The sequence below is a fragment of the Pinus tabuliformis genome, chromosome 1_1 (genome assembly GCF_031772625.1).
Source record: "Pinus tabuliformis cultivar Carrire ecotype Pingquan chromosome 1_1, CPIR1, whole genome shotgun sequence".
NCBI lineage: Eukaryota > Viridiplantae > Streptophyta > Pinopsida > Pinales > Pinaceae > Pinus > Pinus tabuliformis.
Window position 1 is genome coordinate 932,353,679 of NC_142297.1, and position 13,842 is coordinate 932,367,520.

A 13,842-nucleotide genomic window follows, 5' to 3' on the forward strand; every position below is an offset into this window, starting at 1 on the left:
AGGTCTTTTAATGTTTATCGATTTATATTAATAAGTAGTGTGTTTATATGTTTATCATTTAACTTTATATTATATTATATTGATATTAGTTTATTGGAGATGTATTTTAAATTTATTTATTTTAATTTATTTATTATGTTTTTTGGGTTTGAAATTAGGTACTATATATTAGGTCCAATGAGAATGACAAGTTAATTTTTTTTGTTATCGATCCGTCAATGAGATTAGTGGTATATGTTACAGAGGGTTATAAAATTTTGTCTAAATTTATGAATTCAAATTAGTTATGTTAAATCTCGACATACATTAACACGAAAATACAAGAAAGGTTTTTTCTAAAAATGAGATGTTAGTTGATCTATTGATTAGAATGATTAATTTGATGTTTATAATGTTAATGTTTTAATTATGTAAAATTTTGACATATATTAATATGAGAAGATAAAAAAATATTTTCCAATAATTGATTTATTGGCTTAATGTTTATAATGTCAATTTTTTCTTAATAAAATTCTTTTATTAGATTCTCATATTCCCACACCACTATCAATATTTAAATAATAAATAACTAATAATAAAAAAAATCCACCAATATTTAAATAATAATTAACCAATAATAATAAAAATCCACAACTTATATTACAGTTTATAATGTCAACTTTTTCCTAGTAAAATTCTCTTATTAAATTGTCATATACCTTCCCATGCCATAATATTTAAATAATAGCTAACGAATAATAAAAAAATCCACCAATATTTAAATCATAATTAACAAATAATAATAAAAAGTCCACAAGTCAAAGCACCATAAAGTCCTTTAATGAACTAACATCCCACTAGTTCGTATTTTTTATTACTATATTGGATTTTACAATTAAATATTAATATTTTTCAATTTCAACCAATGTTCTAAATTCTTTAAAATAAAATGAAAAGATAACCATAAAAAGTCAAACTCCAACCCGGCGACAAAATAGAACCATGATAAAAGGTCAAGTTCGTTTGAACTTTGCAAGGTACGGGATTAACATAGGAGCAGCAGCGAAGAGCGTTGAGGTCATGGCCGGAGCTGCGATGGCGATGAAGATGAAACAATTAATCCGAAGCATGCTACTCACCTTCACTCTATGTACCTATCTGCACCTCTCAGTCGGTCAACAGATAAGTAATACCACTGATGAGAGTCCGAATTGGGACAGTTGTGAGAATAGCGTCTTCCACCTTCGTCTAATGAAGGTCTTGGAGTCATTGGTGGCCAATGTTTCCACAACTGGATTCAATACCTCTACTGTTGCGGGGCAAAACAGCAGTAGTTCTGTTTATGGGCTTCTCCAGTGCAGGGGTGATTTAAGTTCCTCGGAATGCCAGCAGTGTGCAAACACGATACAAGTAGCGCTTGTTGAGAAATGTCCAAACAGTACTTCTGGATTTGTTCTACTAGACGGCTGCTTCTTACGCTACGACAATCATTATTTTTACAATTATAGTGCTAAGGGTATCCAGCCTTATAGTGCTTGCAACACGGATATCAGTGACGAGCCAGAGACGTTCGCGTCTGCTGTTTTAAAGGTGCTCTCAAATATTAGCGAAAGAGCCGTGCGGAGTCCCAAACGTTTTGCTACAGATGTATTCCGAGCGGAATCTTCGCCTTCGAGGCTAATCTACAGCTTAGCCCAGTGTTGGACAGATCTATCCGAAGCAAGCTGCCAGTCATGCTTATCTGTGGGTCGGTCAATTATAACAGCTACCAATCAGTCAAATTCATTTGGATGCAAAACCGGATCAATTGGTGGACGATTCCATCCTTTGGGCTGCACTTTGCGTTACGAGACTTATCAGTTTTTCCACAGTAGGACCCCCTCAACGCCGCCTCAATTCTCCGGTATTTTTCTTCACATAGTGTACTAGTTTTGTACGTTTTTGTGAAATAGAACATGCCCAATTTAATGTGTGCAAATTGGCACGCGGCACTCATACTCCTATTCCCTCGCCACCGGCTCCATCATCCGGTATCATCCTTCACATATTTTACAATCATAAGAATAAACTGGTTTTGTTTTTTGGGTGAAATTTAACATGGCTAATTTCATGGCGATGTTTGGTGTGAAAATTGGCAGAAGGCAGAAAACCTAACGTGCTTGTGATAACTCTGGGCGCAGTAGCCGCTTCGGTTGGATTAATTGCAGCCATAAGCCTATTTCGTTTTCGCCCAAAACGTTGTGAATGGATTTCTCGAACCAGAGGTTGCAAAATTGCTCAATCATTCACTGTGCACTTTATTAGCTTGTATGTGGTGAACTCTTCATTGCGTAATTGCTTTCGCAGGTGAGGAAGGAGAAGATAGCTTATCGCCTCCTATCGCGAATCTGGAACTCATTTTCAAATACGATACTCTAAGGCAGGCTACCTCCGATTTTAAAGTTGAAAACAAACTTGGTGAAGGAGGGTTTGGATCCGTGTTCAAGGTAAGGACCTACGATCATTGCCTTCCATTGAATTAGATACTAGTAGGTAGCAGGTCCAAGTCAGTTATAATGGAGAATAAAAATAATTTTGAATTTCATTGATCCTCAGGGGGTTCTACCTGATGGTAGAGAGGTTGCAGTTAAACGGCTGAATATAGGTTCAAGGCAGGGAGACAATGAATTTCTGAATGAGGCAAATCTCATTACTCGTGTTCAGCACAGGAATCTAGTGAGATTTATTGGTTGCTCTGTTGAGAGATCAGAAAGGCTGCTAGTTTACGAATACCTCCACAACAGTAGTCTCGACAAGATTATATTCGGTTTGTTCTCGCTTGCTCTTTAACTGCTTAATCTCTGCTTCAATCCTGTAACTGTTCGAGTTTGTGCACGTAGCTTTAAGTTTTAGATACATCTTTTTACTGTATGTGTGCAATATATGTAGATACAACAAAACGCAATTTACTTAATTGGAGAGAGAGGTATGAAATCATAATTGGGACAGCGCGTGGGCTTGCCTATCTTCACGAGGACTCGGAGATTCGAATCATCCACAGAGACATCAAAGCAAGCAATATTTTACTAGACAATAAATACCGACCGAAAATAGCAGACTTTGGGTTAGCCAAACTATTTGGAGAAGATGAAAGCCACGTTAGCACTAGAATTGCAGGAACCGGGTAAGAGTTCTCCCTTACGTTCAATCTGTTGAAGTTCAAAACTTTATTTAATAAATTAGAGGATCTGAACCTATTACAACTCATATGTATTAGAAAGGATCATATAATTTCAAAACAGTTAAGTTATGGAGATTTGATTGTACGTCACATTGCACAGTGGTTACATTGCGCCTGAGTCCTTACGCGGACAGTTGACAGAGAAAGCAGATGTATTCAGCTATGGAGTGCTTCTTCTCGAGATTATCAGCGGAAGAAAGAACCATAGTTTGCTTCAACACATGGAGTTTCTCATTGAAGCTGTATGCCATTGCCTCTTGTGGATCTCATTCTTGAAGTAGAAATTTTCTAAAATGTCCATAGAATTATGATTTCTTGCGAACTAATGCTTTACGTTTTGTGGATATTGGTCAAATTACCAGACATGGAAACTGTATAACGCAGATAGAGCATTAGAGGTTATGGATCCGACATTGGAGGGCAGTTACTCAGGGGAAGAAGGGCTTAGAGTGATTAAAAATTGGTCTTCTGTGCACACAAGCAGGCGCAACGTTGAGACCTTCAATGTCCCAGGTGGTGTTGATGCTAACAGGTGAGCAACAACATATTCCTTCGCCCACAAGGCCTGCTTTCGTAGATGAGGAGAGTGTGTTGCCCGCACCAGACCAAGCGGAACGTGGTACAATTACTCCTATTCAACACCTTAACAACACGTCAACCAACACTCACTCGTTGGCAGGAGCGACTTATTGTCGGACACCATGTAATGTGGACTCTGCAGGTGGTAATCTTTCATTGAGCACTATGGAGCCAAGGTGAAAATAAGGCGCTGCTTTGCTATTATATTTATCTCCACTGATTATAATAAAGCGGTATTTGCGCTGCTCATTCGATAATTTGATACTGGTTTTGAGACAATTAAGCATCTCAAACACGCTTTGGTTTCATAGATTATGATGAGTTAGAGAGTTTGATGATATAGATTCATTATAGCATGTATCTTTGAGTCTGTGTAATTGGGGTTGATTAATCTTTAACTAATAAATAATGGTAAAGTATGGTTTAAAATATAATTGGTAAAATATTGGTTAAAATAATAGCAAGATAAAGTTTGAGATGTTTTATAAATAATTCAAAATTTTAAAATATTGGTGAATAATTCTGAGTTGTTTAGAAATATTTTTTACTAATTATATAAAATATTAGTTAAAAAAATATTAGACTAATTTTTATTTGTTTTTATTTATTTTGAAATAATTCAAATAATTTTTAGTTCTTCATTTATTTATTATGTATGGGATTTTTTATATCATGTTATTTAGAAGTGTGGATTTATTAGGACTTTCTATAATTTGACTGGACAATTACATAATTTGAGAAAGATTGTCACACTTTGCACATCTCACCTGTAAATCTTTTGGCATTGTTTTAAAGAATTATTCACTCTTAATAAATTTCACCCATAATTTTCCATTTGAAATAACCATACTTTTCTATTGAAAAAAAATGTATTTTTTTGGTTGCATATTTGTAAAAATTACACAAAATTCTCAAGCATTGAAATTATTTCACATAAACCACCATTATATAAAATGAAATTTAATTTTTAAAATATTTAATAATAAATAGTAATATATGTAATAAAAAAATATTTTATAGGAAAACTATTTACATAGTGAATAATTATTTTAAAGCTTTATTATTTTAAATATAGTTAAGTGTCTTAAAAGGCAGTATAAACTAAAGCTTATTCGACATATATACACAAACAAATAAAAAATATTGGCTTTTCTTCGAATCATTGCATTTGTGGTATAGACCTATAAATTAAAAAAAAGTAGGTTTGAATCGAGGTGTATCTTAATGTTTGTAATATTTATTTGTAAGATGCTTAATTAATGTATATAAGAATATATTTAGTTTTTATTTCGGTTGGGTCGATTATTTCAATGATATATTAGGTTTCAAATTTGGAATTATATTTTTTAAATGTAAAATTAAAAGAATAATATTATTTAGAAAAAAAGATATTTTAGAATAAAATAGTTTTCAAATATTTTACATAATTTAAAGAAATATTATTAATAAAAAAGTTATATTTTATTAATAAAATAATTTTTGATAAGTCTTATTAGCACAACTGGTTGAGGATGGGCTTCATAGCTAGGTGACCCAGGATCAAACCTCATTAGGGGTGGTTGTGCTTTGTGCTAGGGAGATCAAGCCTCACAAGGGGTGGTTGTGCTTTGTGCTAGGGGGAGGCGACATTCTAAAAAATCGAGTCAGCTAAGGGCTGGTGTGGGCAAGGCCAGGTCCAATCTCTGGGTGACTTTGATAGCTTAGATTCCCTTGGGTCGCAGCTCCTCAAGCCACATGCCAAGCTTGGAGGATCACAGATACCTTCACAAAGAAAATCAAATATTCCACATACCTTACTAACAAGTATAATTAATTAAGAAAAAAATTCACATATATACATATACGGGTAAAGATAAATTTTAATATCAAAGCCAAAATGAGCTCCAAGTTTTTTAACCACAAAATGCGGTAAACATATATAAACATTTTGTTTTAGATGACAATTAATAAGCTCTAAATATTCTGCCATCTTCTATTTAGAGCTCGTAAATATTAATTAAATTAGAAATAAAAATACACAATGAGCAAGAACTGAATCACACAAATAGACATTGGAATTTAACGTGGTAAAACCCTGATAGTGTATGAAGGAAACCTCAATGGGGCAAGGGATTGGAAATCTTATTCCCCAAGGTAAAAAAAATGACTCTCTAACTATACATCAAGCCTCTTGGAAAACATCATTTTAATATGAAAAAATTCGTTATATAACTTCCTATCGTTACACAACTGTCTAAATGGAAAGTCAAATTTACTGAGATAATTACATTTTTAGCAATATTTTTAATTTGTTGTCATTCTTAACAATGTTCACTTTGACAACAATTTTCCTAATGCCTTGCCCATGCCCATTCATCATCTTTTGTTCTACCCAAGAGAAGCCAAAAACCACCACAATTTCCCTACCAATACTGGCTTCGTGAACATATTTGCACAATTTTCCTGTGTGTGGACCTTCTTGAGATCTACTTTGCCACCATCGATTACAAGTCTTACAAAATGGTATCTTATACCAATATGCTAAGACTTGTTATGATAATCATATTAGTAGCCAAATCAATAGCACTTTGACTATCACAAAATACATTCACTTTCTCTTGTGTCATTCCAAGCTCATCTAATAGACCTTTCAACTAGATTGCCTCTTTATAGGCATCTAAAATGGCTATATACTCTAATTTAGTAGTGGAAAAAGCAATTGTTTCCTGAAGATTTGACATCCAACTAATTGATCCACCTGTAAGAGTAAAGACGTATCTTGTATTAGATCTCCTCTTGTCCAAGTCAATGGCATAATCAACATCAACATATCTACAAAATAAATCTCCATAATTATCATTAAAGATGATACAATAGTCACTTGTGCCTCTCAAATGCCAAAGAACCCTTTTCACATCCTGTCAATGTTCTTCTCCTGGATTTTCCATGAACCTGCTGATTCCTCCAACTGCATGTGAAATATGAAGTCTTGTAGCTACCATCACATACATTAAGTTGGCTAACGCATTTTCATATGGTACATGAGACATATACTTCTTTTCTTCATCATTTCTGGGACTCAAACCTGAAGAAAACTTAAAATAGGAAGCTAAAGGAACATTAACAGGTTTCGAATTGTTCATACCGATCTCTCCAAGTATTTTCTCCACATACTTCTATTGTGATAACCAAAGTTTTCCATTCTTCCTATCTCCAAGATCCTTCATATCAAATGTCCTAGAAAGTTGGGCCTTTAACCTCTTGATCTCTTCCATGATTTTGCTTGCAATAAACATATTGTTAACATAAAAACCCAAGATAATGAATATGCAATTGAAACTTTTAAAGTACGCATAATGATCATATTCACTTCTGGTAATGTTTTGACTCACCACAAAGGAGTCAAACTTCTTGTTCCATTACCTCTAATACTCCCTCAAGCCATATAATGATTTCTTGAGCTTGCAAACTAATCTCTTGTTGTAACCTTGTACAAAACCTTCTGGTTGTTCCATATAGATCTCTTCATCCATATCTCGAAGAATAATTTTTTTTTTAACATATAATTGTTCTAACTCAAGGTCAAGGAATGCAGTTAGTGTTAACATAATACGAATAGACACAACTTTTACAACTGGTGAAAAAATATCATGAAAGTCAACACCTTCTACCTGAGAGTACCCTTTTGCTACCAGCCTCACCATATATCTTTCAATACTCCCATCAACATTTCACTTCAATTTGAAGACCCATCTACATCCGAAAATACTTCTCCCTTTATGAAGTTCCACAAGATCCTATGTTTTGTTCTTGCCTAAGGAATCCATTTCCTTGTCCATAACCTTCTTCCATTTTAAATTATCTGTGTCATCCATTGCTTCTTGATAATAAGAAGGTTTCTCATCCTCAATAATCAACGCAACATATGAAGTAGAATCTTCATACCTCTTGGGTTTTCTTCTTTCTCTTGTACATCTCCTAGGAGTGACTGGTTGTTGAATTGGTTCATAAAATTCTACAACTTCCTTTACATATTCTTAACTTTTTTCTTCATCCTTCCAACTTTCCAAAAAAGGTTGAGTCTCCAACTGGATTTGTTGATTCAGTGATACTTGTTCCTATTCAACTTTTTCAGCATTTGATTTTAGAAGAGAAGGTTCACCAAATGTTACATCTCTACTAATGAAAATATTATGCAAAGAAGGATCCCACAACCTGTATCATTTCACATTGTCATCATATCCAAAAAAGGAAACACATTTTTCTTCTAGGTGTAACTTAGAACGCTAATTCTTTGGAATAAGAGAATAGGCACTACAACCAAAAATTATTAAATATGAATAATCACATCACTAACCCGACAAACTTCTTCAGAAATTTTACAATTAATAACAACTGAAGGTGATCTGTTTACCAAATAAAAAGCAGTGGATACTAATTCTTCCCACAACTCCTTCTGTAGCCTAGCACAATTGATCATTCTTCTCTCTCTCTCTCTCTCCATAATAGACTTGTTCATATGTTCAACAATGTCATTTTGCTGAGGAGTATAGACAACAATTTTATGCCTAATAATCCCTTCATCCTTGCAATATTGTTCAATTCTAAGGAATTAAATTCGCCGCCAATGATAGTTCTTAACTATTTAATTGTATTGTTTGTTTTCTTTTCCACTATAGCTTTAAACTATTTAAAAGCATTAAATACATCAATCTTTCTTTTTAACATATAGATCGAAACTTTGCTGGAGTAATCCTCACTGAATTTTATGAATTGAGATGCACCTCCATAAGATACTATAAGAGATGGTCCCTAGAGATCAAAATAAATATAATCCAAAATTCTGTTGTTATTATGACTACGGGCTTTAAATTTTTGTCTACATCGTTTTCCATATACACAATTTTTGAAATCCAAACTTAATGATTTCAAATTAGGAAGTAATTTGTGATTCATTAGTACCTAAAGGCCCTTCTCGCTCATGTAATCCAGTCACTTATTCCGTAGGCGGGTATCTTCTCTTTCGTTCTCAGATACAATTGTTACCTCATTGACCTAAGTACTTCCTTTAAGTATGTAAAGGTTTCCAATCTTCTATGCCTTTGTAACTACCAGAGTGCCCTTTCAAACTCTCAATACTCCACCTTAACCTATAAACTTATAACATTCCAAATCCAATACTCCCAAAGATATCAAATTCTTTTTGAACTTATGTACATGTCTAACATTACTCAATTTTTTAATCATAACATCATACATTTTAATTCTGAAATTTCCCACCTCAACAGTTTGACAAGATACATTGTTACCCATAAACAAAGAAATTCCTTTCACAACTTGATATCAAGTGAACCAGTTTTCGTGCAGACTCATGTGACGAGAAGTGCCATAATATAACAACCAATTTTCATAATGTTGAGAAAAATTTCAATTTGACAAATATTCATCTATCATACCTGATTCAACGGACAAAACTTCATCAATCATACCTGAATCAACTTGATTTTCTTCCTTCTTTGGGTTTTCGATGGACTCTTTTCTTTTCCAATAGTCTTTCTTGAGATGCTATGTTTTATTGTAGTACCAACATTTGGCTTTACACTTCTAGCCTCTCGACTTTGATCTGGAAGAACTTGTTGCTTTTTCTCCTCTCTCCTTGTACCGGTGTTTGGCTACCATAGCTTTCAACATGGAAGTTTTCATGCTAGACTTCCTCCATACTTCTTTAGATAATATAACTCCCACAATAGAGTAAAATTATAGAGATTTGGTTATGCTCAAAATGATATAAGTCACAAAGTGATCTGAAGACTTAGGGAATGAGCAAAACAAAGTAGTGGCTTTATCTTCTTCTTGAAATTGACCTCGATATCAGTCAACTGACAAATAAGTATATTAAATACATTTAAGTGTTCTACAGTTTTAGTGCTCTCCTTCATCGGAAGGCTATATAGCTAACTCGTCAAATAAATTTTCTTGGTTAAAGACTTGGTCATGTACAAAGTTTCCAATTTACCCCACAAACCTATTGTTGAGGTATCTTCAGCAATGTTAAAGAGAAATTCATCTTCCAAGCACAACTTGATGATACTAAGAGCTCAAGCATCCAATTCCTTCCATTCCACAGTTGTGATTACAATAGGTGTCTTTCTAACCCCATCTAATGCTTTGTGCAACCCTTGTTGCACCAACAAATCCTACACCTTTAGTTTCCACAGTGTATTTTTTTTTTTTACTAGTGAAATTCTCAACCTCAAACTTGGCATTAGACATTTTGGCCATTTTCTTCCTACATGGGCTCTTTCAAATTTCTTTTAGCCTTGAAAATAAAAAAATGAGTGGGTTCTTTCAAGGATCCTTCACTTAGGGTTTTCCTCCCTTTTAAAATTTATGCTTTCAGCTAGAGTTTTTCTTTTTAAATAATTTGGCTCCTTGTTTGAATTTTAATTTTCCAAAATATCTGTCATTTAGGTTTTCCACTAGAATTTCTAATTTTACACAAAACACCTATTTCCATTTTTTCCAAATAAATTTCCAAAATACTCAAATAAAATTGTATTCTTTTCTTCAAACAAAACCCCATTTTTCCCTTTTTATTCATAAACCAGAAATAAAATAAAAATTTTATTTCCATTGATCCTTCCAAAACCCCTATTTATTTTGAATAATTCAACAAATAATTCCAAAAAAAAAATTATTTCCAGTATAAAAATTCTCAGAGAAATTATGAGACATTCACTGTGCACGGCTCCATGAGTCTATTGTGGCTACCCTTTATGCGTGATTCCTCAAAGTGCTTGGTTGTTCCTCTCTATTTGGAGTTGGAATGTCCTTGGTGTTTTAAAGCACCCAAGTTGATTGACACATTTTTTTAACAATCGACTAACTCGTTTATCAGTCGAGTTGTTCATCAATGTCTCGCCATAGTGGTGGTTTATAACCTTACTGCTTGAAAGGATTTCATTTTTATATAGTTTTTATATGCAAGTCCCTTCTTGAACGCAACTCCATGAATTCCAAAAAAAAGCTTTGTGGGGCTCCATTAAGCCTATGGCCTTCTACAATTAGACCTACAATAAGAAAAAATTAGCTTCAGGCTTGGCTATCCTATGAGCTTGCATTTCTTTATAGCTTTGGCCTTCAACCCAGGTGGTGACAGTTAGCTTCAATGAAATTACTTTTTAACAGCTTCAATATCCATTCGATTCATAAAATGAAATTTTCTTCATGAAAAATTCACAGTTCCATCCTTCCACACTACTAATTTCATGGTCCTCATGGAGAAAGAAATGAATCACACAAATAGACACCAGAATTTTACGTAGTAAAACCTTGATAATGTGTCAAGGAAACCTCCATGAGGGAAGGGATTGGAATTATTATTACTCAAGGTAAAAAAATGAATATTTATGACTCTCTAACTATACATCAAGCCTCTCGAGCAACATCATCTTAATATGAAAATTTTCGTTACATAACTTCTTATTGTTAAGAAACTCTCTGAACAGTAAAGCTAGATTTACTAACATAATTACATTTTTAACAATCTTTTTAATTTGTTGTGATTCTTAATCATGCCCTGGATGACACTTTAAAGTTTTTCCTCCAATTTTCATTGCAGAGGTTCACGAGAGACCAAGACATAAGCATAATCCCATTGAAAATTTTGGAATAATTTAAATTTTAATGAGAAGTTGGCTTTGTTTTCGTCACTCTTGTCTGTCATATTTTAAAATATTTTAAATTTAATTAAAATAAAAATATTAATATATTCCAAAAAACCCAAGATAGAGAGATTGTATTCTCTCTTCTATATGTTAAATGAAGTTATATGTATCCCCACTCTCACACCCATGTTGTTTCTGCGCCACCACCAAAACATAAACCTCTGTTAGTGTTGAGTCATCTTGCATTAGCAAATAACATTTAAGATAATAATGACTAGCCCACTACTAGTTAAACAACTGAATCATGATATATTTTCCATACACGTATATATGCAGACTCTGGAAAAATTCAACTCATACTTGATTTTCTCTTTAATTGTATAAAAAGATGTTTGCGCTTAGAATTTTCATAAATTTCAATCAACTGAACATGTAAGTCAAAAAATTAAGATTTAGGAAATCAAGTTAAATGTTGATAATGTGGACTGAGTTTTTGATATCTCTTAAACTTCACATCGTACGATTTATTTTAAATTGATCGAAACATTGTGTGTTGGGATATTTTAGATCGCAAATTTTGAGAATCGTTTTGGGAATTTTAGAAGGGACAATAGTGCATTGAGATATGTATATTTACATATCTTAATATGAGTTAGAAGTATAGTTAAACATGGAGTGATTGATTTTATTTTTGTAGTTTCACACATTTGAATCTCTTCCCCTATGGTGATGTTTCTGAATAGTAAGCAATGGGTTTTGCTGGTCCTTTCCTACACTCTTATTTGAGGAATTTTTAGCTATTGAAGAATGATAATATTTTCACAAGAAAAAACTAATTATCTTTTATAATTAAAAAAAAATTAGTTACAAATTCAACTATCTATATCTCCTAAAAATCTGTGTACATCAAATAACCTTTCTAACCAGATTAACAAGAGATTCTAGGGTACTTTGTTGATTGTTACTATATATTACTAATTGAACCTACTAATCTTGATACCTTCTATTGTCTCTTTTTCCTTCCTGTAGGAAGATAATATTCTATGTAAATAGAGTACACCATTAATAATATATATAGATCATAGCGACTAAAAATATAAAAACAGATCAACCTTCCAAATCGAACCTACTGCGATATATTCTTGATTGGTATTAATATTCTTCATTTTTTCTGAGATAATTTTGTTGTGAATGCGCTCTGAAATATTTATTCCATATTTTTAAGGAAGAAACTTCCAGAGATTTTATTATATTAAAGGGTTGTAAATGGTGACAACAGTTGGAAATAATTGGCTTTCAAGCCCCTAAGGGTTGTGTCTTAGGTACTTATTAGATTTATAAAAACATCAATCCTGACTAAGTAGTTCCCCATATAAACTCTTATATATATAAAATGTGCAAAAGCATTGAAAAGTGTTAAATGAGTTTTGTTACTTTGATTGAATTTACAATGCATAAGTTTTGGCATGAGCAGTGGGTCAATATAGATACAACATGTATAAATTTTGGCTTGAGAAGTTAATGACATTTTATTTCTTCATAGTTAATTACATAGTATTTTGTCGTGCAAGAGCCATGAAATAAAGATTATTAAAAGAAATCTAGTTTTGCACATCCTTTATGTGTGACATTTAATTCCTTTGCAATAAACTAGTATTTGGGATATTTAGTTCATTCGAAATAAAATAGATGATGAATATTTGATGCATACCATATATGTTTTTTTAGCATAATAAAGTTTACCTATCCCATATAGGGTTGTTTATTAGATAATAAAGTTTACTTATTCAAAATGGAGATGTTTAGTGTGTAATAATGTTGGGATGATTGTTGTGTAATAATGATAAGAACAAAATATTTATGGTATATATTTCTTCTATGTTGTATTGTCTACACGCATATTGGGAGTTATAAATACAACAATTGAAAAGGAATGAGAAGTAGCCAAATTTGAATTTCTGACCTACTTAGCTATAGTTTAAGAAAATTATATATAAAATCAACCAAATGCCTTCAAGGAATTAGGGTCAGTTTCTCCTTACTTCTAGGAACTTTATATACCTAGTGTGAATAGAGTTTCAGGGATCACTGTAACTTTATATTTCTATTCAATAATTTCATCAATTTCTAAATCATAATATTGCATAATATTGCCATGCACTTCAAGTTGTAAATTGAACCATATATCCTTAATTTATGTAGGATTTCCAAAAATATATCTATTATTGTCTTATGGCCTCAAAGCAACCATGCCTTGACTTAGAAGTAGCCAAGACAACATCCCATCTTGGCCAAGTGAGCCCTCCCCAATTTAGGCTTACAATGTAAAATCCCTAAGCATTTTAAAGGCTTCATCATATGAAATTCATGGGATTTAATACCACGAGCCATCAAAACCATGTGTCCAAAGCCATCACT

General features: G+C 32.8%; 1 protein-coding gene across 1 annotated transcript in view; it reads left to right on the forward strand.

The window, feature by feature from the left end:
* Positions 1-981: 981 nt before the first annotated feature.
* LOC149217508 (cysteine-rich receptor-like protein kinase 1) overlaps positions 982-13,842 on the forward strand; it is a 46,025-nt gene continuing 33,164 nt past the window's right edge. Inside the window, exons 1-7 of the mRNA XM_089390244.1 lie at positions 982-1,882; positions 2,118-2,219; positions 2,326-2,465; positions 2,575-2,785; positions 2,908-3,142; positions 3,300-3,441; positions 3,562-3,731. Coding sequence (XP_089246370.1) covers positions 982-1,882; positions 2,118-2,219; positions 2,326-2,465; positions 2,575-2,785; positions 2,908-3,142; positions 3,300-3,441; positions 3,562-3,731 — 1,901 coding nt within the window. The remainder of the gene's footprint in view (positions 1,883-2,117; positions 2,220-2,325; positions 2,466-2,574; positions 2,786-2,907; positions 3,143-3,299; positions 3,442-3,561; positions 3,732-13,842) is intronic.